At 40.2% G+C, this 27,373-nt stretch overlaps 4 protein-coding genes and 3 pseudogenes across 7 annotated transcripts in view; 2 read left to right on the forward strand and 5 right to left on the reverse strand.

Annotated features, from left to right (window-relative positions):
* Positions 1-3,526: 3,526 nt before the first annotated feature.
* On the reverse strand, positions 3,527-4,380 carry LOC148732660 (uncharacterized; annotated as a pseudogene).
* Positions 4,381-7,911: 3,531 nt separating this feature from the next.
* Positions 7,912-9,605, forward strand: LOC148732661 (uncharacterized). The gene has a single exon (XM_088757886.1). It carries the CDS (start codon positions 7,912-7,914, stop codon positions 9,109-9,111), a length of 1,200 nt encoding a protein of 399 aa, XP_088614012.1. The 3' UTR covers positions 9,112-9,605.
* LOC111325067 (uncharacterized) lies at positions 9,340-10,734 on the forward strand. Its single transcript, XM_022928784.1, has one exon. The coding sequence runs from the start codon at positions 9,340-9,342 to the stop codon at positions 10,732-10,734; it is 1,395 nt and encodes a 464-aa protein (XP_022784519.1).
* Positions 10,735-11,727: 993 nt separating this feature from the next.
* Positions 11,728-15,249, reverse strand: LOC111324417 (uncharacterized). Its single transcript, XM_088757011.1, has 2 exons — positions 14,674-15,249; positions 11,728-14,264 (listed from the first exon to the last, which is right to left on the reverse strand). Exons 1-2 carry the CDS (start codon positions 14,781-14,783, stop codon positions 13,079-13,081), a joined length of 1,296 nt encoding a protein of 431 aa, XP_088613137.1. The 5' UTR covers positions 14,784-15,249; the 3' UTR covers positions 11,728-13,078.
* On the reverse strand, positions 15,192-16,120 carry LOC148732662 (uncharacterized; annotated as a pseudogene).
* Positions 16,121-19,856: 3,736 nt separating this feature from the next.
* LOC111324783 (ras-specific guanine nucleotide-releasing factor 1) overlaps positions 19,857-27,373 on the reverse strand; it is a 47,931-nt gene continuing 40,414 nt past the window's right edge. For 2 of the 4 annotated variants that reach the window (XM_088757008.1, XM_088757010.1), the window contains 5 exons: positions 24,772-24,969; positions 21,843-21,922; positions 21,355-21,472; positions 21,120-21,188; positions 20,206-20,409 (listed from right to left, as the gene is read on the reverse strand). In XM_088757008.1, coding sequence (XP_088613134.1) covers positions 20,260-20,409; positions 21,120-21,188; positions 21,355-21,472; positions 21,843-21,922; positions 24,772-24,969 — 615 coding nt within the window. In that variant the 3' untranslated portion in view covers positions 20,206-20,259. The other 2 variants (XM_088757009.1, XM_022928419.2) reach the window with 2 other exon arrangements.
* Positions 25,872-27,373, reverse strand: part of LOC148732663 (uncharacterized) — a 2,603-nt pseudogene continuing 1,101 nt past the window's right edge.

Consider the following 27,373-nt stretch of genomic DNA (forward strand, 5'->3'; position numbering starts at 1 on the left):
GTTTTATGTGATCGAAAAAGCTGGCTTTTTCTCGCATGAACTTCTTTAGGAGCTTGGCATAGGTCCTTGCATCTCGCGCCCTCTCTGACGAGCCGTTCTTTGAAATAGGGTTGTGTAACGGTCATCAAAAGTGATAAATAAAACACGTGCAGTAAATACTATTAAAGTAAATTTACCAGAATATATAAGGGTTTCATTTGACTATTTAGTAATATTCCTCCACAAATATTGCCGTTTCGTGGTCCAAGTGGAATTTCTATAACGGTGTACAAAACAAAAAACAACAAAAAATCCGCTTGTCTATGCGTGGCCGTTAGGCCAAAGTTACGGCCTTAAACTCGACTTCATGAATTCGAAGCCCTTTCCTCCAGCAAACTTACCTGGCTCCCAACAGCTTTTGATGGTTTCCATTTTTATGTTCCTTCTCCTCTCAGTTCTTTATATTTATCTGGACGCTTAAAGTTTCCTTAGCGGTTTTACAGTTCGTGCAATTTTCTTTTCCTCTGAACACCAAGCGGAAAAACGTGAAACAAAGAGACACATGTTATCTCTCCTGACTGCTTGAAAGCGGTATTGTGCTTCAGATGAAAACATCAACGTTTTCTGTATATGGCACTGTCTACTAAAGTACCGAGACTTTGATAGGAGTGCGTATGTCCACCATGTCGATTCAATCGTTTTCAGATTGCGCATCAATGGGGCCAGGGAAATGTACATGCAGTACTTGTACTGGCACCTTTTACTAATATTGCGTGGGTTTTCTTCTGTTTCTTTCCTTATTTTTTTCTCAATTTCACTAGTTATCGCATTTGAACAAACTATAATTGCTGTTTAAACTTGGTCAGCAGTAGTGACTGGGGATCTTTGTGAGGACGGGCTTTTTTCGTTGTTTATCTTTTTTTTTTGCATATGCCCAGCCACCGTTTTCCTAATTAGTCAGCTAATTGCTCAAACTGAATCTCGAGCTCAATCAATGAGTTAATCTTCTAAACAAACTTAAGATGCCATTCTACTTGATTTCGTACTTGGCAGCCAAAGCAATTTGTCTCATTTCCCAGGCTTAATTGACGTTTCTTTTTATGTTACTTGTTATTTATTTACTTTTATTTTTCCTTCGACTATGTACTTGTTATTTGCTAAGTACTAGTGCTATCAAAGTAAAGTGCACGCGTTGCATTAATGAAATTTTTAATAATAGTAGGTAAGCCATGCTTACTACTCCAAGTGAAAGCTTTACCTAACTCTACTCGGCTAAGTTCCAATCCGGAGAAGTGAAGCAATGGAACTCCTACAAAATAAATGGATCGCCAAACACTTAATCCCAAGATCTTATAATGGTGCTTTTCACTGTTTTAGCTCCCTTCTCATCCAATTGTTACGTTAGTTACATTCGCTCCGACGAAGGGCTAACGTTCGAAACGTCAGCTTTTATAATCGTAACGGTGGCCAATTTACCATTTCAACTTTGTTGATATATTGAAATTATTTCGCACTCTTTTAGTCTGCCTTGTGTCGGACTCTTTACGTTAGCACCTAATGCACTTTTCGATTTCCTTGATGTCTATTGTTACTTCAGTATCTCTTGCACTTCTAGTTTTCCTTGGTTTTTAATTGTTACGTTATTATCTCGCGCCCTTTTAGTCTTCCTTGTTGTATGATTGTTACGTTAGTGTCCCGTACACTCTTAATTTTCATTGATGTCCGACTGTAAGGTTAAAATATGGTACACTTTTCCTTGTTGCCCTTCGTCAAGACTTCGCAGTCTTATATATTCTTCCTTGGGGTCCCATTGTAACGTTATTATGTCCTGTTCGATTCCTTATGTTAGTTTCTAATCGTCTCTTAGTTTTCCATGGCGTCTGATATTAACGTTGTGATTCAGAGTCTTTCAGTTTTCGTTGGCGTCCGGATTCTTACGTTAATATTTTGTGCACATTTAAGTTTTTTGTTATGCCATTGTTTCGTTAGTATCTTGTGTACTTAATTCAAGTTTTCCTTGATAGTAGTATAGGACCAAATTTATTCAATATGGCACCTACAGGTTAAATGAAATTCAAGATGGCAGCTGAGACTCCAGAGCAATGATTTCAAGGTGGCGACTCAGTCCCAAGAGGTATAAAGATAGCGGTGTTAGAGAGAACACGTGGGAAGGTGAGGTTAGGGTTAAGGTGTGTAGTTAGGTGAATTAAGGTTTTTAGGGTTAGAAAAGCTGACGTTTCGAGCGTTAGCCCTTCGTCGGAGCGAATAGAGGTTAGGGTTAGGGTTAGGGTTAGGGTTAGGTTAGGGTTAGGGTTTAAGGGTTAGGGTTTTTATAATGTATTTAGGTTTATTATGAATTTAATGTATTTATTTGGTAGCGATGCGCGGGTTTTTATAGTTGTTGTTAAGGTCGGTGAACATAGCTATGTGACTCAGTGAGATTTGTGGGATCCATGTGGGAGTAAAAGTGGTTACGCGGGGCATGCGCAGTAAGGCTGTAGGAACGTTACGCGTGAGCATCTGAGAATAAGAGTCACAGGGCGGTGTAAGAAATCACGAAATGTCACGAGGGCGTATAAACAGTCACAAAATGTAGCAATAAGTCGATAAAAGTACCAGCCTCGACTTAATGCACGCAGGGGGATGGGACCACATGTCTGCAAAGACAGAACCATTGAACACTCTAGTAGAACCGAACATACAAGTGTCGCAGGTAACACCAACTGATACAGAAAAAGTGGAGATTGATGCGATAGAAGTTTTTAATGCAGGGACATAGATGTAAGAGATAGCAGATGATGTACATTTCTAAACTTAGCATTGTAATAAAAGTGATAAATTTTGAATCATAAATAAAGTTCAACAAAGATTGTTTACAACATAATTTTATTTTGTCTTTGTTTCGCGTAAAATTACACACACCGGCTATCTTCCTGCTACATTGATCACAACAGTTACACAGTATTCATTTCCTCCTCTCCCTGCTTTTCATATCATCATCATCATCATCATCATCATCGGTTTCATCCAATAACGGTTTTTCGAGCAGACGATTCAATGGGAATTTTCTCCTTTCCACGGCTGCCTCTAATGCCTCTTCCCTATCCATACTGTCTTCGTTCATCAATCGTCGAGCGGTATGCATGACTTGTCTATGAATTTTGTTTTGTTTAATACGGCTATACCACTTTAGACGACGCAAGTATAACTTTCTCAACTTACACCTTGCTGAAGGTAAGAGCGAATTATCATCCTTGGATGCCCCCTCTTCTTCTTGTTCTACCATGGCAGCTTTCATTTCATCTTTCACTTCCTGTTTCAATTCTGACCGCGGATCATCGTCATCGTCGCCGTCATCCTCATTGTCTCCATCATCGTCACCGTCATCATTGTCTTCATCATCATCATCATCATCATTTGGGCTCACAGGGTCTACCTCTTTTTCTTCTTGGGCATCACCAAAGATATCTAGCTCCCGAGAACTATCAGTCATGGTTACACATAAGGATTTCTCTTTCTCACGATGTGTACTTGCTGGTGGGTGTCCTTAAATGATTTCTGACCAGTGTGTAGGAATATTTTTAACTTTTCTAGGATACACTCGCATACATCCTTCATGTGTCAAAAGATGGCTGAATACACGGTGAGCATCTTTACTAGCAGGATGTAAATCCAGGGTGATATATCTTAAAGGTCGCCGAGTCGCCTCAGAATACACTCGCATAATATCCTGCCATTCCATGGGAAAAGATTGTAGTAATAAATTTTTGAAACCCAATTGATAGCGTGGGTTTTTAAAAGCGGCCACGTAATGAGCATTCCTAGAGATACTTTTTGCGTATATGCCAGGTGGGAACATATCTTGACAAAGATAGATAACAGTAACGTTACGATGGTGTGAATGTTTGGTGAAAAGGTCTAACACTTCTTTATCGTCTCCTCCTTTTGTCATAAGATCATCCATGACCAACAATCCGCCATCTTTGAGAACCATTTTATCAACTGTTCTTCATCGGGTAGTTTCTCGTGAAATTTAATACCATGTTGTTGTATCTCACGGTATCCATCTTGCCAGGCACCGTAACAGTAGTGAATGTCAAACAAGTCATCCAAATGTTGTAGCAGCAATGATTTGGTGAAGCAAGTTTTACCGCATCCCGAAAGGCCGACGATTAAAATATTACTGGGTGTTTTGAATTTAAAAACCTCACAACACCTTTGTGATAGATCGAACGACAGGGTAGGGTCTGTAGTCACAGGTACAATGGGTGGGTGATTTACAGTTGAAGGGAGCCATTGATTTGAATTGATCCTCGAGTTCACGCATGAATTCCTCTCGTGACGGGTTCTACTTTCAGAACGCGTGAATGCTCTATTGCAGTAGTGGCAAAAATGTGACATTATCCGCTCAGAAGTTTAACGTGTCACAGCAATTAATGCAAAAAATGTAATAATCTCTTCTTTTCATTCATAACATTTATCGTCGACTCCACGTGTTACCACATCCACCACACCCATCACCACACCCACTACTATCTGTGGAAGAACATAGGTCGGTTTACATTGTGTTTTCACTATTGTTCAGAGTTTGTTCAGATTCCACAGTTTTCATTTGTGTGAGCGGTAAGATATCTTTATTTTCTCTGGAGTTTGCCATCGCGTCTAACTTGGTGCAGAGATGATCGTATTTTTTCTGTAATTCATCCAATTCTGTTTTAACCCGTGTATGGTGAGATATCTTTGTTCTCTCTCTAGAGTTTGCCATCGTGTCTAATTTGGTGCAGAGTTGATAGTATTTTTTCTGTAATTCAGCCAATTCAGTTTTAACCCGTGCGTGGTGAGGTATCTTGGGTGTCTTTTTATTCCAAAGACTTCCCTCCAGTTGTTGTTGTTGTTGTCGCTAACTTTGACGCTGTTCTAGCAAGGATTGATATCTTTCTTTCAGTGCAGCAAGATTATTTTCAATCTCCTGAATCCTCTGTTCCAGCACCATACATTCTGCTCGATGGCATGCTTCATCGACACGTTTCTGAGCTTCAGGACTTTGCATATTAGGGTAGCCCTTCAATGATTTCCATCTTATGGGAAACGTTCCATTCTCAGCATGTCTTTTATATTCCTTTAACACATTTTCTTGATACTTTACGCGAGCATGAACAGCGTGCATTTTTTGTCGATAAGTCTTTAGAACAGCAGATAGATCCTGAGTACTCACCATAGTCCGCACACTACGTGAGCATGTAAGAGCTGAGTGTGGTACCAGACGCTTCGAGTTTTAACCTTATGTATACCTCCTTCTCCGCCGCATGAGCAGGACAGAGGAGAAAAGAGGAAGTGAAAAGAAGACAAGAGGAAAAGAGAAACGGTCGCGGAGCAACCGTTTTCCGGACTCTGGCTAGAGCAGGAAAGAGAGGAGAAGAGTAGGAAAGGGAGAAGAGTAGGAAACAGAAGCATATACAAATTTGCAAGTGAAAAGAAGAAGAAAAGGCGTTTGTTTGTCATACCTAACTAATCTTTATCCACACCCATCACTAACACCACTACTAACACCACACCCACCACTAACACCACACCCACCACTACTAACACCACTAACACCACTACTAACACCACTACTAACACCACACCCACCACCACACCCACCTTCTTTAGATATCCTTGGTGTCTGACTGTTACAATTTTAGTTTTTCTTTTTGTCAGATTGGTACCTTAATATCTCGTATTTATGTACCCACTTATTCTGTTCCCACTGATCCTATGTACCCACCGATCTCATATTCCTAGTTTTTCTATGTAGCCACTGATCCTATGTTCCCACTGATCTTATGTACCCATTGATCCTATGTGCTGTCCTATTGATCATTGTACCCATTGATCCTATGTGCCCACTGATCCTATGTTCTCAATGATCCTATGTTCCTATCGATCCTATGTTCACATTGATCGTAATTTCCCAATGATCCTTTGTTACTACTGATCCTGTTCCTGTTCTGCCACCGACTACACAATAATCAGCAATATAGTCTGTGAAGTAGGAGTCTGTTTTGTTCAAGTGAAAAACGTTTTAACAAAGTGCAGATCGTTAAATACACAATTGCTAACTTAGTCAACTTTACATTACCTAAATTATGTGGACCACTAACTGCTAGTTACGTAACATTGCTTAATAAAAAATGATAAAACTGAATTGCATACAAATGAACAATGAGCAATCAACACTGAGTTTGGTTTCTATCCAAAATAAAGACTACACCATCATCCATCAACCTGATTTCGAGCAATACGACTAAATATTTCTGGCAAAATGACATTGGCGATATGACTGCTCTGGCGACTTGACCGGTTACCTTGAATGCTAGTTAGCGCGAAGTTCGGATCAACTGGGATTGCATTTCCAAGGTTCATTGCCATGTAATAAACTCATATTTATATTTTAGCAAAATAATGCCATAACGAAAAAGTTATGAACTATAGCTAGCTTTCAGAAAGATCTTTTTTGGATCGAATCTGTTTTTAAAGGCAAGATTTCGGTGGTGTTTCTCCACCCGTCTTAATCTAAGCCACCACACTCGTTACTCGTTATTGCTCGCGGTAAAAGTTTGTGTATTGTTATTTTTATCAAATTTTGAATTAAGAACGAGTCTCTGTAAGAATCAAACATCTTGGCAAATGAACGTTTTCAACTCCCCTTCCAATTTTGCATGCAATTAGGCACTCAGGAGGGATGCGCAAAAATGCCCTTTTTAAAGGTTGCAACCCTCTTGTTGTCATGGTAACAATGACTGCTTGTTCGAGGCCTGGGGCCTCAATTTCATACAAAAACATCGCAAAAAAGTGTAAAATGTTTATTTCCTCTATCTCAAGCTAAATACAACATTACAGATTGGTGCTTCTAGCATACATAGTGACATCATTCGTCTTTACTTTGATGCATTCTATTTTCCCTGGGAGTGAATGTGAACACACCAATAGATTATTTATCTTGGTACAGTTTCGGTCATTTTTGCTGTAGGGTAAAACAGGGAAAATGTGTCTAAATTTCTCCAAAAGTACACCGATTCTGGAACTGAAACTAGGCACTTAGTTGGTTATAATATAATAATATAATAATAAGTTAAGATTTGTATTGCGCAAATTAACATGTGGATATGATCAAATGTGAGTCACAACACTTTTCGGGGCACTTTGGCCAGACTGCATCGGCAGTTTACAAACAATCGAAGGAAACTTATTTGAAGATGCCCCCTCCCCCCAATTCCTAGTAAACAAGCCAGACCTCACCACAGTAATCTTGTCAGTGGGTTCTTTAACGTCTCCTACCTAACCAAATTAACTAATTAATAGATGCAGGAGACGGGACCTACGGTTTATTCGTCCTTATCCGAGAAGACTGGAATGTCTATCCATTTCTTATTAAAGAAAGGTAACGCATTCTCCTTAGTTATTTTATGACCTTGAGTGTTGGTCCGACCGGGGCTCGAACCATCGACCTCGACCTCCCGCACAACAGTCCAGCGCTCTGGTTAGAGCGGTTACCTCAATATTCTAGTTTTTAATTTATATATTCATTTTATATATACGTGTTTTGCTCATCTATTTTCTATTTTTTCTATTTATTTTATATGCGTTCTATATTTTTAGTCGGGCGACCGACTATAGGTTTACCATCGGGTTTCTCCACAAACCTCCGTCACGTGCAATGGGGAATGCCGCAGACACGTAATAATAAAGGCGCAACCTTTTTTCCACGATTTAAAAGATGGCGGATATGTGGAATTGTACATCATAATACTCGTCTCGATATAATGTAAATGCCTTTACTTTTGCTTCAATGACAGCGTTTTAAAGCTTACAACTATAAATAAACAGCTTGAATTCAAAACGAGGCCACCCTGCACCCCTTAGAAACCTCGTCTTTTAGCTTCGCTCAGCATGGCAGCAAAGGTTGGAATTGAAGCACATATCCAAGTAATCGACCAGAATCCTGAGACATCTCAAGGTAAATCCATGAATTCTGAAAGAGATAATACAGCAGAGGTTATGTCCAAAGCGATTCAGAGCCAAGTAGCAGCCATGCTGCCCACTATGATTCACGAAACGCTTGCCAAGAAAAGCCTCGAGGGAACTGCCTCGAGTTCACAAACTTTGAACATCAGTTCAATTTCTTTTCCCCGGTTAGCCGCCGGGTCAACACAAGGCTCAAATGATTCTGTAGCTGTCTGGTTAGCCGCTGGGTCAACACAAGGCTTAAACGATGGTCACGTTGAAATCAGTGACCCATCTTCGAAGAAAATAAAAGTGTCAGAGGCGAACGAAGATGTCAGTGAGGATCTTACACATCCCGCTGGACGTTGGGAGGCGTCCGAGGAACTGTCTAGCTTTCTGGACGTTAGGTTTGCCGATAAACCGCTGTCTGTGTACGACAGGAAACAAATCACAAAAGATTTTCCTCGTCCCAATGTTGAGTCAGTATTTACTCCAGTGCTTGACGACTATTTAAGTTCTCTTGTTACTGGAGCGAAAGGAGTTGACAAAGAAGCTAAAAAATTCCAAGACCAGCTCTTGGACATTGTTGGCCCAGTAAGCATGGCTTTTGAACACATCTCCAACTGGCATGAAAGCGAGGATAAACTGGGCTTTGTTATTCTATCCACACAAGACGTCGGTGGCCTGTATACATGTTTGTCCAAGGCCCTTACTCTACTGGGATCTGTCAATGCTCAGTATAAAGTTCACAGACGAAAACGGGTGTTTGATAAACTGAACCCTCAGATGAGCTCATTAGCTTCTGAACCATTCCCAGAGGCAGGAAAAAATTTATTTGGTCCATCCTTTGAAGAAAAGGTGAAGAAAAGGAATGAAACGATGAAGATCCTTTCTATGGCAGCCCCTAAGAAGCCAAGCATGCAGTTTTTTCGAAGAGGGACCTCCTCCCAATTCAGGCAGTGCGAGGGGGTCAGTTTTCTGGGAAATGGTCCCATCGCCTACCAAGCTTCCCAACCAGAGGGAGAATCTAATATTTCAGAGGCCGGGGACGGAGCAGGGGAAGGTTTCCAGCTGCTCAACCAGGTCAGAACTATGTTCCACCCCAAAGTTTCCAGTAACAGTTGCAAGTCAAGCCAATGCAGGTAGCTACCACTAAAAGAGAATTTCAACCTTCCCCTTGTAAAGTCGTTTTTAAACAGTTTAGGCCTTTCTTTAATAGAGGCAAGCCACGTTTCCATAGCAGGTCGTCTACAACACTTCATAGCAAACTGGCAAGCAATTACAAACGACCCTTGGGTGCTTACAGCTATTTCAGGGTACCATATCCCCTTTACAGTCATACCACATCAAGATTTCCTTCCCTCTCAAAGAGTAATGGGGGAGGAAACAAATTTGATAGACAAAGAACTGGGAGAGCTTTTTCAAAAACAGGCAATCCATCTGGTTTCCGAACACGATCACAACGTGGGATTTGTCAGCGGCCTGTTTGTTATCCCCAAAAAGGGAGGCGGACAAAGACCAGTCTTCAACCTCCGCCAATTAAATCGATTTATCCAATACAAACATTTCAAAATGGAGGGCATTCATATGCTCAAAGATCTTCCGAAACCAAACGATTTCATGGCAAAGATTGATTTGAAAGATGCCTACTTTACAGTTCCAATTTGGAAAGGTCACCAAAAATTCCTCCGGTTTCTTTGGAAACCGTGGGAGTTTGCATGCCTCCCATTTGGAATAGCAAGTGCCCCCAGAGTCTTTACCAAGATTCTGAAACCGGTGATAGGCCTGTTAAGAAAGCAAGGAATTCGTCTAATCATTTATTTAGACGGTTTTTTACTGATAGCCTCCACCGAAGAAACTCTAACATACCATATCACATTGACAGTAACCCTTTTAGAGATATTAGGGTTTGTGGTCAATTACCAAAAATCCCAGCTAAATCCTACACAGTCAATAGAGTTTCTAGGTTTCCGTATAAATTCAGTTACACTAAACATCAGCCTTCCCTTAGACAAAGTAAAGAGTATCAGAAGAGAATGCCAGAAAGTTCTGGAAAACCTAGACATCACGATAAGGGAGCTAGTTCTGCTTTTGGGGAAACTAAGTGCTTCAATCCAGGCGGTGTTTCCAGCACCCCTTCATTATCGTCACATCCAAGCAGTCAAAAAGCACAGTCTAGCTCTTCGTGGGGGCTACGAGTTCCCAGTGTGCTGGACAGAGGAAGCCCTCGAAGAACTAAAATGGTGGAGAGACTTTTCTGCTTGGAACAGGAGAGCAATTTTACGAACCCCTACTCACTTGACAATCGAAACACATGCTTCCTCGATGGGATGGGGAGCATGTTGTGGAAACTTTCAGACCAGAGGGCTTTGGTCTCAGTCAGAAAGGCTCTTACACATAAATTGTTTAAAACTTCTAGCTGGCGATTTTGCCCTAAAGTCATTCCTAAAAAACAAGGGCAACATCCATGTAAAGTTAACAGCAATAAGTTATATAAAAAAAATGGGTGGGTCCACACCACTGATCTTGTCAAGCCTAGCCCTCGACCTTCGGCAATGGTGTCTAAATCGGACTATCACAGTCGAAGCTCATCACTTGCCGGGGCGGTTAAACTTTGTGACCGATTTCGAATCCCGAGCTCATCCAGATTCCAGCGACTGGAAACTGGAACCATCCATCTTTCAAGGGATCAACAACAAATGGGGCCCTTTCACAATGGGTATTTTTGCAAGCAGACTGACAACATTACTACCCAGGTTTGTGAGTTGAAAGCCAGATCCATAGGCAGTGGATGCCCTTACTCTGGTTTGGAGCCAGCTCAAGGAGCCAGCATTCCCTCCATTTGCCCTGATAGGGCGGTGTCTAAAGCAAGTTCTGTGTCAGTCAGTCTCTCAGTTGACAATTGTGACTCGTGTGGGAAACCCAACCATGGTACCCCTTGTTAGAAATGACAATAGACAATCCCCTATTTCTCCCATCGTTCCCAGGGCTACTGAGACGAGAGAACGAGTTGCACCCTCTTGCCCTCCTTCAACTAGCCGCATGGCTAGTCTCAGGAGTCGATAAGAAGGTACAACAGTTTCATTGCCAGCTCAAAGACTGCTCCTGGCTGCATGGAGAAACAGGACAGAAAAAACTTATTCTTCAGCCTGGAGAAAGTAGACTTGTTGGCGTCGTGAACAAGAAGTCAATCCCCTTTCAGCATCTTTAGGTTCAGTGTTAAACTTCCTAGCCAGTCACTTTGAGGCAGGCCTGGAGTATCGTACTCCAAACGTGTATCATTCAGCTTTGTCTGCGACACACCCACAAATTGAAGGTTACAATGTTGGGGAACATCCCCTTGTAGTTCAGCTCCTAAAAGGGATTTTCAATTCCCGTCCACCAGTACCCAGATACACATCTACATGGGATGTTAACATAGTTACGAGTTATTTGGAAGGTTTCGGTTCGAATGCGCAACTATCGTTAAAGCAACTTACTTAAAAATTGGCATTTTTGCTTCCGATTACTTCTGCAGAGAGGGGCTCTGAATTAATTGCCCATGATTTACGGTTTAGACGACTTCATCCAGAAGGTGTTTCTTTTAACCTCCCAGAACTTACAAAAGGGGTTCGGGTTGGAAAGCCCTTGAAGACCTCCTTTCACTCTAGTTCCCCAGAAAATGAGTTGCTCTGCCCATGCTCGTGTCGTAAAGAACACAGGCTTTTAGGCCAGAATTAGTGGCTGCTCCAAACAGGTTATTCCCCTCTGTGAATAACCCTCATAAGCCTGTGAGTTCTGCTACCCTGTCTCACTGAGTTAAGAACTGTCTGTTGGAAACTGAAATTGATAACAAAGTATTCAGGGCTCATTCCACTCGTGGAGCAGCTACTTCTGCGGCGCTGAGAGCAGGCATCTCTATTCCAGAAATAGTTCGTCTAGCTGATTGGACAAATGAGTCCATTTTCAAGAAGTTTTATTATCGCCCTGTTTAGAATGCTAGTGTCGGCCGCTCTGTTTTAGCTAGTGCTGCAGTTGAACCGAGGTCCTGAAGCTTTGAACATACATTATTATATCGAGACGAGTATTATAATGTACAATTGGAGATTACGCAAAGGCTGCTTGCAGCCTGAAGTATAATTATAATTGTACGAATAATAGGAGGCGATATATAACAGTGTACCTCCTTCCCGCCACTTTATGCATTTTTAATTTTGATGTTCTTATTTCTTTACAGATTGTTACCAGTTGTTACGCTCCACAAAAAGGCGAGGTTTCTAAGGGGTGCCGGCAGATATGGCAGGATGGCCTCGTTTTGAATTTAAGTTGTTTATATATAGTTGTAAGCTTTAAAACGCTGTCATTGAAGCAAAAATAAAGGCACTTACATTATTATATCTCGCCTCCTATTATTCATACAGTTATAATTATAAAGGCTGATAGTTTCGAAAGAAACTGATTGGGGCTGCGTCGGTGGGAGTAACGAAATAATTTGGATATATCAACAAAGTTGAAATGGTAAATTGGCCACCGTAACGATTACAAAAGCTGACGTTTCGAGCGTTAGCCCTTCGTCGGAGCAAATAGAGGAATTGTGGGTTGTGTGTGCTTTTAAAGGCAGAAAATGGAGCTACGTTATTGGTGGGAACATGGCAACGAGAAAAACACGAATAAATTAGTGGAATGAAAAGCGTTCGTTGATCCCTGTGGGATTTAGACTGCCGGTTTGAAAGATGAGCTTTTGTTCAAGAGTTTTACGGCTTTCCGTGCTACCTAAGTGTAAGGAAAGACCGGAGATTGCCATATGTTCCTTAGAATGATTAGGTAAATTAAAATGTCTAGCGACTGGTTCCGATGTGTCCTTGTCATTCTTTTCCACGTTTCGAAGGTGTTCTCGGAATCGGTCACCTAGTCTTTTGTCTGTTTCGCCGATGTATATCTTTTTGCAATAAGTGCAAGTTATGCAATAGATTAGACCATCATAAGATTAGATTAGATTAGATTAGACCATCATCAATAGATTAGACCATCATAATGGTCTTCTTTTTGTCACAAGGCATATTACACAATACTCCATTTCCCAATAATCTGATGCAAGTATTGCACTGAACTCCTCTCTAAGTTCAGGAAATGACTAATAAGTCGAGGATAGCTCCAACACAGTATTACAAGTGTGGGCAATTGGTCGGCGATCCAAACCAGATAAGTTGGTAAAATTTACTTGGATTGCATCAAAAAGCATTAACTCAGACTTAACGATAAACCTAAAAACTTTTGATAATTTCTGAGACGTGTCAAGGCCCTTAATGTACCGTTTGAGAAAATTAAGGCTACCCCTTTCCCCATCACTCCCAGGGTTTGCCTCTAGGCAACTAAGGATTTTGCTTTTGGATGGTATTAACAATTCATAACTTTTAGAAATTGCTGCAAAATCAGGAAAACTAGGAAGGAGTGTGGAAACTATATCCTTCCAGCAGTCTGCAATATACTGTGGCTTCTGCAGCAGCTCCTTATGGGCTATTTCTTCAATAACTTGAATAACATTCTCTGAATTTACCATAATTCGACAGTCATAGTTACTTAAAACTTCTAAAAGCTGGGACATTTCATCTTCATCATCCCACTTCATAGCACCAGCGAGGCACTTATCAATCAAACATTTTTCATCTACAGAAATGTAATTTCTAAAGGATTGAGTCAGCATAGCACTAGTTACTGCAGATTCCCCCCCAAAAAGACAGGCAAGGAACGTTTGAGACAGAAGGACTGGTAGGTATTGACAGGTTTTCACCAAAATTCTGCCAACAGCGACCCATTCATCCCTTTGATAGTCATGTCTTACAAATGGTATGCGCTCATTTTCTCCAACAAAGAGGGAATCATATGTTTCTTTCCAATAGAGAGAAAAAACATCTCTAAGTAACCCAACACCTCTGCCCACTCCTTCAACTCCCTTGGCATCAATAACAATTATCTCTATGTCCTGACTCATAATTAATGGATCTCGGAATAAGTCAACCAAATCCTTCTTAATATTTAGCCTGTGCACTTGGATGATATGTTTTGGTAGCAGTTGAGGCACAGGTACTGATACAGACACAGGTACATGCTCAGATGATACATGAACAATATCAGAGTTACTGCCTGTCTCTATATCATTTAACTCAGTATTTTGATGTGATGTTTCTGCTTCAGTTGGAAATGGTACACAATAAGGTTGTGTAGCATCCTGGCAGGGGTGGGGCACCACAGCTGGATCTGGCCTCCCATCACTCTCCCCAAATGAAAGCAACACAGAGCTTCTTTGTGCTCCACTAACACTAAAAGGAAATATTAACTTATCACAAACCATAAAAAACAAAGTAAACTAAGTGGCAATGATGTAACAGACTATGAAGGGTTGATCTTTATACAAATATCCAAAATCACATGGAGTTGCCAAATACCACATCAATTCATGTCTTGTCCTGCTAAATGATTGAATAAAGATCTCAGCAAACAAATAAATTAATAAACAATAAAATAAACAAATCGGTTTGGAGACAAACTGGATAATATTTCCAACAAAAGCCATTGTCATGTAGTAGCATGAGCTGGGAAGCCAGTCTATCATATATAAGGTTATTCCTCTGCATTGGTAAGCCACCTTTGCAGTGAGACAAAAAAGCTAGAAGAAATCTATACAGGTTTTAGTTTGTTCAATGCAAAAATTCTCAAGAAAAAGTTCACCTTGGACTGTCATCTAATACTGAATTTTCTAGCTCCTCTTTGGTTTCACCCTCAACTTCAGATTCCAAAGGTACCAGTGATCTAACATAAACAGCTCCTTGACCAGCCATCCTGGTCACTCTTTCTGTATCCAGAGTTATACCTCCTGCGAGCTTAGGGGTTATTAGCTTTCCATAGCATGGTTAGGTTAAGAAAAACACACATTACCTGCACGCTTCTTGCAAAAGTCAAGGGTAAATCCAATGAAAGAGTAGTTAAGTTAAGCTTATGTCACAAGTAAGGAGAAAGGGGTGGGAGCAGGGCAGTACCTGAGCAAGTCTACAATAACGCAACAAATTCTGCCAAAAATTCGAAGTCCATTACTCGCGTCACTGCAGGTATCCTCTTATGTGGTTAAATTTTTGGCAAAATAGTATAAATACATATTTAAAAATAATGCAGCCACACCAAATATACAAACGGAACAGCAATGATATTATCATTAATGCATTAAACGTAGAACAATGTTTAAGCTTATATCACAACACAAAGTTACCCACCTTGACATACTCAATTAGCAAAAGCTTTCAATATAGCAGCTTGGAGGGAATGTGCATCCCAGCTCTTGTCAGAGGGAAACTCGTGGCAGAGAAGTTCTATCTCTTCTAACTGAAGTCGGGTTGTATGTGTAGGCACTTTGTTGATCTTGGGACTGGGAATAAGGACTAGATCCTTGTAAACAAGTGTCTAGGATGGGCGGCCTTTGGTCGACTTAATGGTCTGCTTTGACCTTGCTGGTCTTCTACTAATGCTTTTCGCACTAGCTCGGTTCGAACCAATTGTCGGAAAGAGAGTGGCAAGCCGAGCTTGGATAGAACAGTTAGAGTCTGGCGACGTCGAGGACTGAATGGCAAGTTCGTTCGACTGAAGTTCCTCGTTGTTTACCTTACGATCCCCGTTGTTCGGCTGACTGAGAGACTGCCGTTGAATTCATCCGAGGTATTACATTTCTCGTAAAACCAGGTCTCAAATTACTTAAAAATCTCTAAAACAGCCGCGGCTGCACGACAAGTCTTCCTCCATGTAGCCGAAAGCCAAAATGGCGGAATGGAAAAAACACTAGTATTGCGGTCAAGTGACCACGTGTTGCATACTAATTAGAAAGAAAATAAAAAATCCCACTCAGAACGAAAAAACATGGAATAAATAAAAAAAATATAGAACGCATATAAAATAAATAGAAAAAATAGAAAAAATAGAAAAAATAGAAAATAGATTAGCAAAACACGTATATATAAATTGATAGGAAGAGATTTAAAAATATATAGAAGGAAAATAAAAAATTAAGAAGCAAAATAAAAAATATACAGAAAGAAAATAAAAAATATGGCAAAGAAATGTCATGGATGTAATGTATATTAAGGTTGTTTGAATATTGACTAGAAAGGCGCGCCATACCTGACTGCATGCAAAATTTGAAGGGGGGTTAAAAATTTTCATTTCCCAAGATGTTTGATTCTTAGAGAGACACGTTCTTAACGATAGAATGTATGTGGTCGATCCATCTAGTTCGAGTGCGAATAGCCTCTGCAAGGCTCTCGGTCAGTGGAAATGAGAGAAAGAACGATCTCCCAGGTGATGACTGGTCTCCTGATTCAATTTGAAGCCAATCAACTTGTTAACAAAATTATTTGAATTCGAAGAAGTCTCTCTGCCGTTTCGATAATCTCTTTGGTGTTTTTTATAGTAAGTGGTTTGCTATATTGATTAAAAGTATAACTTAAGATATTAAAATACTCAGTAATGTGTTGGATTAAAAGTCTATTTACCCTACGAAAAATTTGTTGATTTTTTTAAATTACTTTTAACTGTGTGAATTAAAAACCGAGATTGAATAACAGTCAATTCTCCGCTGGCAGACACCACACTAACATGGATTATTACATCGCTCGCAGCGCCCGTGGGCAGGATGAAGGGAATCCTGTGTCCTGATTGGCTACCCGAGCGGCCCCTCTTACCCTTTCGGGATTGCCCGCATTGATCCCGCGCATGAAAAAATCGAATTAGAACGACATCCGTTATTCTTGGATAATTTCGGCGATGGAAACGCAAAAAGTAGCAGAAGAAATTTTAATTGTTACTTGTTCAAGGTATTTTTTCTCAATTTTAGTTTTTATTTTCTGTGTTATACCTGTAAACTAGCTGGTGAGTTTTTTCTCACAAAAGCTAAACATATATACACAATAAACTTGACTTGAACTTGACTTGAAAGCAAAGAAAACAGAAACGACTCTTGCGAGTTTGTTGTGCTACAAACACAGTGGCTTTCTTTGCAGGCTCTCGGAGTAAACAAGTCACTCTTGACTCTTATTGAAGCGAAATCTTTTTGCAATATGATGGGCGCTTTCCATTCAACAAAATTTTCGAGATTTCCGGTCCGAAATCGAATGGAACGGAAAAATTCTGGGATAAGTTTTCGAATATTTAGGAATACGGGGCGCTTTCCATTCGACCAAAAATTCGGAAAATTCGGTCCGAAATTGAATGGAACAGTAAAACTTCTGGGAAAATTATTCGAAAATTTAGGAATACGTTTTGAGTGCTCCCTCTTTAATGGAATTTCCCGAATTATCGAAAAGGACGCATTCCATTCGACTGGGTGATTTTTGTTGAATAGAAAGCGCCCGATAAATCCTTTATTAACCGAGCTTGTTCGGTCAAGATGGTTAGACATTGGCCTCGTTCTTTTTTCGCACATTTATGGACCTGGACTTTGTCTCGGTCCATAAAAATGCAAAAAAAGGACTCGGCCAATTTCCAGCCTTCACACTTGGTTAATAAAGCATATCTATTGGATTATCCTGGACACCAAGTTGTAGTTCACAATGACGCGAATGAAACGTTTTAAGCTGTGATCACTGAAGCAGAGCCCTGAGAAGTGAGGGATTTAAAAAGTCAACTTTGAACAAGTACTTGATAGGTTGACAGTCTCGTGTGTTTGGAACAATTTTATATATAATTTAAACAACATTGACATCGTCTGACTACTTGATTTTTATTGCAGTACAGGATACACGGTGCAATACCGAGAGATCACCATTCAAACAAGAAAAATGTAGAAATCGAGACCATTCTCCCTCAAAGTTTGTTTGGTTCCCCGTGACATCCTTATGAATACTCTCTTTAAAAACCAAGGAATCGAGAGATCACCTCAAAGTAACAGCACGACTCAGTACAACAGTCTTAAGCAGTTTCAAAATTGAAAAACCTCACAGAGAAAATAAGACGATGCCATAATAAAGCACTGGCATCGTTTCACGAGCGGTGAAGGTGTTCCCCGTCCTCTCTTGAAAAGGATGACCATCGACTTTAGCTTCTCTGCTGTGAGAGGAACTTGAATTAATGAATACAAACTGTTCAGTGGCTGGTCGGTCTGAGAAAGATTAGTGCCTATTAAGTAAAAATTTTTTTTGCCATGTTTGTTTGCTTATGTCTTGATGTACACAGCTAAGCGATTTTGACCGACCAAAAGAACTTTCTTGTACTATTTTTTGAACCTCAAAGTTTGGATTTTGCAACCTGAAATGGGTCCATTTTGCGCGCGGTCAAATCTCATCTTACAAAGGAAGTGACGTAGTTGGTGGTTCTGAAGACGACAAACAAAAGCTTAAACAAAGCGCCAGAACCACCAACTACGTCATCAGAGCCAAACTCGTTCCCAGTTTCCGGAGACACCGATAACGTCTAATTTAGGGACTTCGAGCCACCAAAAAGCCGATTTAAATTTCTTTTCTTGAAATTTCTTTTGTCATTCCTTAATAAGGACATAATAAGCTACAAATTTATGCAAAAAATTTTTTACTTCATAGGCACTTTAAGGTGTATTTTTATAATTCAGTGGATAATTAGTTGAAATGATTTTGTTTTCACGAACCTTCTTTTGATTGATGCAATGTGCCCGTAAGTCAATACGGCTTGGTATCCGAGAGTTACATTTACATTTTTACATTTATATAGCGCAGACTTCTATGTGGATATATTCAGCCGCGCTTAACAGTATCGTAAGGTTGAGATCGGATATCAGCATTTTTTATCAGGCGCCTCTGGCAGCCGCTTCAGTCCATGTAGCGATCTCACCACCTCATAGTATCAAAAGAATCTATATGTAAAAAATTTAAAACCGCATTGATAGCGTGATCGTTAAATTATGATAAGAACAAAAGTGGCAAACGAGGCCCAGCTAAGCGTGTTACTAATATTCTTATTTCTTGACGTTATTTGTGATCTAGTACTATTTATGCAAGCTGAATTATACTTTCCTTTTGATTGGTTCCTTCTTGTGATCGGACGTATACACATGTAGATGACGTCATGAGCGAACCACAATGGGAGCTAAGAATTAAATCGACTTTACAACAACTTCATCGTTGGTCACTGGGATATGTTCTTACCTCATATTCTCTCGCCTGAATAGACATTCCAAACACCAAACAACCCCAAATATGAAAATAGGAACAACGGCACAGCTAAGCTGGTTTGAAAAAAACTAACAACGATGAAGAGAAAAATCTCTATCAACTCCCAGTTTTTCTACAAGTAGGTCAGGCATGAAACATATTCCCTTTTTGGCTGAATGGAACTCATCCTTCAAAAGGTGAAAGTACCACCACTTTCGAAGGTTATACCAATGTTATAAACATCGCTGTCAAATGTCCATGACCTTGGATGAACAGAGTAAAAAAGTTGTCGAAAGTGTTATTACAAGTATCTCCAGTCCCATAGTGCCCAATGAGATCTGCACTAGTATCTCAAGGAGATAGCCTGCATGGCAGACTACGGAAACGCGGCTGTTGCGTAATGTTGCTAAAAATGTTCTTGTTCGTTTTGTTTGTTTGTTTGTTGTCAATTCTGGCGTGTAAAACTTTTAATTTGGACGACCGCGCTATGAATTTAAGTTGCAAAATGGCGACTTTCAAGAAAATTAAGCTTAGAGCCCTGTAGTCTCCTGCCAAGCCATTGTTTGGTCTCGTCAAGCAACGCACTCTCTCCTGCCGTCCGTTTGAAGCGAAAGTTGGAGGAAGAGGGCGCCTTGCATGTCGAGATCAAACAACGGCTGCGGAGGAGACTGGGAGCCCTGACATTGGACAAAGAAAGAAATGTGTTCTCATGAGGAATAGAGCCTCACACCAGAACGGTAGCAGCACTTTCAAAAGGAAAAATTTATTAGAAGCTATTTCATTTCAAAAGCAATTTGTTACATGCAATTAATATCTACTATACACGACAATGTTTAAGAACAAGTAATTAATGTACTTGAGTTGGACGATTGGAGAAATAAAACAAATGGAAATAAAATGTTTCTCCTTTTGCCGGAGAAATCTGAGGTACTTCCATCACGCAGGTCAGCTCCATACAAAGTTATATTTCAGTTTCTACCGGTTGTTTCACTTTCGAAGACACTCGCTTCCTCGGTTCCAGTGCGAGAGATGTTTGGTACAGCTTGTCTTCATCGGTGAGGTTGTCTCTGGACATTAGGTATGTAATTATCTAAGACAGTGATACATATTTTATTGCGAATTTAGAATGAGTAAGCCATCCCACGAAACTTTAAATACAGTACAAATAAAATAGTAGAAATAAGCTACAAAAGAGCGTGGCGCTAAGATTTCTACACGTATCGAGGAGAAAACTTTTGAGGGGAATATCAAGCATGGATAGAATACCACACAGAGAAATTCCACAGTTGTCAAAGATGCACTACATCAAATAAAAAGAAAAGCCTAAGTAAATACGCCTTATTGTATAATAAATCTCATGTATTATAGCGGGGCTCCCACGCGAGGCAGAGCCCCATACCCATAGAATATGATCAACCTCTTTCCGTTTGGTTGTCACGTGACTGACCGAGCGTACGTACATAAGTGCCTTCAGATTGCACGGGTAGGGTAGGGGAGACTATCAAAACGAAGGGAGGGGTGTCTCAGGCGAGTCTTGGCAAATGCACATCTTTTATGTTATCATTAATATTACGAACTTGGGAGCTCCGCTTTTAGGCTTGGCTAAACCTATATATTTAACAATTATTCCACAAGGGCGCGTTGGATATGAGATGATAGATAGCCAACGAGGCGCGTAGCGCCTCGTTGGCTATAGTCATCTCATATCCAACAAGCGCGAGTGGAATAATTGTTTTATTAAAAACGTTAAATTAAATTATTAAATTTTATTGAATTTTTAGCTCCCTTTTAATTTTAAGCTGACACGTACGCTTGCCATATTTGTAGATTATGGTATATTGGCTGATATACCATAATGGCTAAGCCAATAAAAAGTCCTGAATTGCTTTATCCAATGATCTAGTTTTTAATAATACACCTTTCAGCGCACCTTGACGCTGCCCAGTTGAAGTGCAGCAATGAAATGATATAAAAAGTGAAAGCAAAAACGCAAAGGGGTTGCTGATTTACCTTCTTATTTGGTTCCAAGGAGTATTTGTTCTGTTGATAATGATGAATTTCTTCTATTACTTGAGCGATCTGAAAACAAAAGAGAAAACAACATTTAGCATTAAATTTTAAACAGACACATACACTAAGAACAGTTTAATTATAAAAAAAAGGACAACGAAATGTTGGTAAATCTCGTGCTATTCTCAATCTCCGTAACAGACCGTGCACGTGATTTACAAATGCAAATCCTCACCATTCTCATTTTTGAGAAATTTATGAGTCCGTTCTCGTTATTGTTGGGTGTGCCATCCTCAATGAACGCCAGATCCGTTAAGTAAAAACCAAGATATGGTATGCATGGTGGATCAGAACTGCAAATTCCACAAAAGCAATTTTATTCTTAGTTAGACCAAGACGAAAGACAATATTGTGTATTGACTCGTCACCAGTCGTGACCGACCAGATACAGTTAACAGTGCTCGGGCCTCTTTCAGGGGTGTTACCTACGACTACGGTTAAGGTATGTACGAGAGTCTCACTCTGCAGATGACTTCCGCCCTGGTTGTGGAAACGTCAGTCACTACTACCGACAACAGTCTTTTTCAGGACTATCCTCACACCGACAATCAGACTACACGATAAAATGATACCCACGGGTTAAAACCATCTATTACCCTTATTGCATTAGTAAGAAAAGTGTATTCTACAATATTTAACAACGTATGAAAATTATAACCCTACCATCTAAGGGCATCTCTCATGTTCTTAAAGCGACCATCAGAACTGACTAGTTTCTGCAGACGATCAATCAGTGTGCGCGTCTGTGAAAGGGTCAAATAATATAGTATAGCGTCAATTTTGGGGTCTAACAATATTACAACGATGTCAGAGATAATGAACAACCGTTGGTCAATCCCTCTTTCCATTCGATACTACAGAGAGTATAGTTCCCTTGACGTTTGGCATCACACAATGATTCCCTTCCTGAAAAGCTATATTCTCTGATAAACTGAAAAAATCGCTTTTATGGTTTCAATTTGTTTGTATTCTACTTCGTATGTTCAAACGTAATGGGAAAAAGTGAATTCTGAAGTTCTAGGGAAAACCTCGACTGTCTCGGGGAGGGTGCAAATGTTGTTGAGAGCAAACGCCTCTAAATCATTAGATACTAATCTTTCGTCTTCCTTTAACGGAGTAGAGTTACAGTCAAGTCCTCACACCTATTCTAAACAGTGCATGCATACATTTAAGATTTTTGTTAGTCTTCACAGTTTGTCTTTGACTTCCCATGGTTCTACAGAGCCTAAAAATATTCAACATATACTGAAGTTCTCGAAATGACGTATAAGGATTTTTTTAATGGGCAAGTACGGTCTAGAAAAAGTTTACTTAGATCAAAAGTTCCTTGCTTGAATTGCCCTAACTGACTATTCATTTGAGCTAAAAGCGTTTTAGTCGCGAACAATTACGTTCCAAAAATTGGCATTTTCAATTTGAATTCCGCCATCTTTGTTATGACGTAGCAATAGTCAAACATGCTAAATTATATCCCTTGCTGAAGTAGATGTAAACAAGGAAAAGTGCGGCGATGGGGGCGCCACCCTCGACTTGAATTTTAATCTAGCGAGAGGATGTAGTACAACCATTTATGTTTCAAACGAAACATGGCTGGTCTTCATTGAATTCTCGACTTGAATTTTAATCTAGCGAGAGGATGTAGTACAACCATTTATGTTTCAAACGAAACATGGCTGGTCTTCAGGGGAAGGAGATACTTCTGTTGGGAAGAAAGAGAGAGAGAAAGTCAAGAAAATGAATTTCAAGAAGAAACGTCGACCCGCTCAGTCGCTCACGTCTTGGAAATCGCGAGTGGTTCTCTTGCGGCAACTGTCAAGAGAAACCTACGGAAAACGAGAATGTATCCGCCTAAGAATTAAATGTACTAGGACGCCGACTCAATTCGAAAGGCAAAGGTTTTTCCTCAAACAAATCCTAGCTGTGGAGTGATAGTTACTTTGCTAAAGAAGACCGCAGTGCCCGCTACGGATTCATTTTACACTGCTACCTCGGAATGAGACGAACTATTTTTGCAGTTACAGGAACCCAGCTTCGGCGTATAACGGAACACGAGCCATTTGGAACTAAGATCAGCCCCAGTTGGCATCCAACAAGTTAGAAATGATAGACTTGAAGATCATTCTTCGTATGCGTAAACGCTGACAAAATTGATTACAAACACTTAGCTACAAAAATTAACGCTGACAAAAGGCAGAAGTTAATTGTTACGAATTAAATTTTGTTTGTTTCAGAATTTACCTTAAATTTGCAAAGTTTTTTTTCATCTTTATTGCTTGGAACTAGCTTCAACGCAGTATTTTTCGTTCTAAAATGTTTGAAATGTCGCGCCTCTGTCATACAGTGTTTACATTAGAAATTACCTCAATATAATTGAAGTTAAAATGAAACTTTCGATTTCTTTTGAAAGCATAAGCACTGCATAATTACGTCAAGTAGTTGGTTCGAAGACATAAATATTTTCATATTATTTTTATCGTGTCCATTCGATATGATATAGTGAACTATGGGCGCATGCCTGACGAAGGATAACTTGTATTAGTCGCAAACGTGTTTTTTTTTTATAATTTGCTGGCGATGTATTAAATGTCATGTAGTTTTTTCTCCACAAGAGAATGTGACTGTTGGGGTAAAGAAAATTTACTCGATGGATTCATATCAGATTCAGGAAAGACAAGATATATTTGTACACCGCTTGGAAAAGCACATGATGTTGTAAATCGGCTTTGGTCAAAGGTGGCGACTGAAAATTTACCACACACGGTGTACTACCATTTCGAGCTTAATTTATTCGTTTACAATAAAATGGTTTGAAAAAAACTCGTAGAATAAATAACTGGGAGCTGTGTTGAATATGGAAAAGGTAAGCATAGCTTTCAGTTCGAAGCGAAGGTCAACAAGGAAAACTTACATGCCTGTATATCTCGCTGGAAGTCTTCGTTCTGGAAGTTCTGAGGTTTTACAGGGTTCGGCAAGTCGTCGTCGTCGCGGGTCATTTTTGCCGGCTAACTTTTCTTTAATGTTTCACTTTCCGGTAGCTTGTAGAGGCTTACACCTTTTCCTCTTGAATTTTAGTATGTATTTTGACATTCAAAAACAGGACAGTTCACCTCATTTCCACTATTGGGAGTATTAGAAATTGTTTTCACAAAAGGTCGAACTAGTCAACAAGGACAAAGTGCCGAACTAAGTTTGACTATTGCTACGTCACAAGATGGCGTTTTCTAACCACGAAAGTTGTAAAAATGCGCAACTTCGAAGCGCTCTTGTCGCTAATACAAAGCACACTAGACAAAATGGCAGTTATTTTCGAACTCCTGAGGAAAAAGTCTTCTAATTGAGATAAACTTTTTCTAGACCGTACTTTCCCTTTAAGGGAGGTCAATAGCACCCTAGGACCTCCCACGTGTTCTCCTCACCGTGGAAATCAGTATCAAAAAGGTGAGGTGTAAACTTCTAATGTGTGCTTCTATACCTTACTGGTTATAAAACTGACTCACGGTCAAGTCTCTCAAATCAACCAAAAATGGTTGCTACTCACACCGCCAAATGCCTCACTAGGGCAAAATCCCTAAATATTACTTTTACCACCCACCTGTTTTGATACTTTTTCCCAAGTCTTCCTCAGCCTGTAGATCGAACTGCTCATAAAGGCAGATGTGATTTCCAAAACGGAGTTAAAATTATGGAGGTTACGACAAACCTCCGCCACAGCTGCCCACTTTTCTATCACTGTGGCTCGCGCTGCCGGAGTGTGGTGTTTAAGAATCTCTGAAGCCACTAGGCAACTTGTCTGCAAAAATGATGTTTTAGGAATAAACTAATTCATATGATTTGTATGCACAATAGTTGACTGTGAACCCCTTTCAAAATTGAATTGTAATACCCGTCCAGAGAGTCTTCTGAGACACAACAAATACATCATGGATAATAAAATACCAAAGAGGAGCACCGTGACATTTTATGGGACTAGTGAGTAGAGTGCTGTTGCCGTAAACATTATACTTCAAATTTTCACTGTTGATAGAAATGAATATAGGGTTTACGCGTTTAATGTTCGTGCAAGTAAGGACGTGGCACTTATGTTTTCAAGGCTTTTAGTCCAACTGAAGGGGTTAACGAAACCCCCTGATTTCGGTTACAAAAAATTATTAATTTGGTGAGTCATCAGAAAAGAAAGTTGCAGTAAATTACTAAGTTTTATTTGTAGCAGAAAAGGAAATCTTTCCACTTCTTTCTTTTATGTGTATATACTTCTCTGAGTATCACATTTAGAAACAGGAAAACACCCAATAACTAACGTTTTGCAAAGAATTTGTTAAATTTCGGTCCTTTCGCCGAAAGTTTCTGTCAGAAACTAAGTAACAGACTTAATTAGGATCGGACAGAAGAGGTTAATTGTTAGTTCGCGATTCCTTGCAAATCAGATTACACGGGTACGCGTGTATGTTGTGCGGCACTAATAATCGTCGCACTTTGTAACACTTGTCGTACTCTGTAATAACAGACCATCGTACTCTGTAAGAAATAGCGTCGTATTCTTTAATAAAATACCATCGTACTTTGTATAAGTTGGCCGTCACACTTTGTAATAAACTTGGAAAAGATGGTCCGTGGGCGAGCAAGCCCAATAATAACTATCATCCCTGTCAATAACGACAGCAATAATGACAAAAATAGCAATAATAATAATAATTTTTTTAAATCTCCTTCTTTATTTAGCTATAATTTCCATAAATCCTCTACAATACAAAATATTAACAGCGTAAAAAACGATTCAAAGTAACTCATTTTCGGCTCACATCGCCTCCTTTTTTTTCATGTCAAAGCGTCTGGAAAACTATAAATAACGGAGTCAAATCTGAACAGATTCAAAGTCTAATAATCTGATAAGTAAAAGCATATCTAAAACTATACAGAGAAGAGAAAGGTGAATGGCAAATCTAGAACCCTATATAGAAGGCTGCTAAAAATCATTAAACAATGTCAATGGCTCCCTCGGCAGCTGCGATTTCAACGTCACAATTATTACAGTCATACGCAGCGCGGCGCTTCACCCGCGATCCTCGAAGGCAAACTAAGGCCGACCGAAGGAGGGCAAAGGATGTCTTTGCTCGGATCCAGGAAATTGTTTGCGAGTGTCGTTCCCCTTTCTTGGCGGCTATCAGCTCGGCCAATCGGCTGTGATATCTTATGCATTCCATCCCCATCCTTCCCGTAGTTGTAAATACAATCGGCGTGAACGAACCATGCTCAACATCCAACACTCTCCTTGAGTACAGCCGCTTCTTGTCGTTTTCATGGATGCGATAAATCTGCTGTGGTTCCTGGTCCTTGTAAGACTCGGCATTAGGGTGACAAACCCTCACATCGAAGAATGCCGAGCTCTGGGGATCCCAGAAGCCACGCGCCCGAACGTCCAATCCCGCGTCTTGTGCTCTATTAGACCCTCTGCTGAGTTGTTCTTCAGTTATGTCTTGAAGAACTGGCTCGAACTCGACATCGGTACACACTATACTCAAAAGGTCGGCCTCGAGGTCTCTCAACTCATTATGCCGTTGGAGAACAAAGCCCCCTCGTTTGCAAATCATTGCGTGGTCTACTGTAAAGTTTTCCCCACACGCACACACCGATGGAATGTCATCGAACGGCCAATCATAGCGTAATTTAACAGCATCGCAAAACTCTCTCTTGCTGAGGTTGAAACCATGTTCTTGAAGGGGAAGAACTGTGAGCCATACAGAAGAGCCTTCTTCTTGCACTAGTTCTAGAGCTCACTTGGTCTTCCGTGAAACAATTTGTTTTAGATTATCTACAATCTCTTAAAGTTCTTCAGCTTTACCATGTTTGACAGCCTGACGCCCTGACGCGATGAGGGACTCGTCGGGTAGTTGATGAGTTTGAGCCATGATATGTTCGACAAGAGAAGATGTCACCTGAATAGATGAGGCATGTTCGCGTGCCGCCTCGTGACATAGGTTGCTCAAGCTCAGGCCGCCTAGGCGCACGGGTAGTGCTAGAACGTCTCTATCCAGTTTGCTACACTTGCGCCCTACGATTGCAGGTATAAGGACCTGGGAAATAGCCTCTTCAAGTGGCTCTAGAAGATCTTGGACATCAGGGAGAGTTCTTAGGAAGTACGTCCAACGATGCTTTAAACCAAACGTGTATGCGGCATTGCTGGTCTGCGGTTGAAT

Source organism: Stylophora pistillata, chromosome 4 (assembly GCF_964205215.1).
Source record: "Stylophora pistillata chromosome 4, jaStyPist1.2, whole genome shotgun sequence".
In the NCBI taxonomy this organism is placed as follows: domain Eukaryota; kingdom Metazoa; phylum Cnidaria; class Anthozoa; order Scleractinia; family Pocilloporidae; genus Stylophora; species Stylophora pistillata.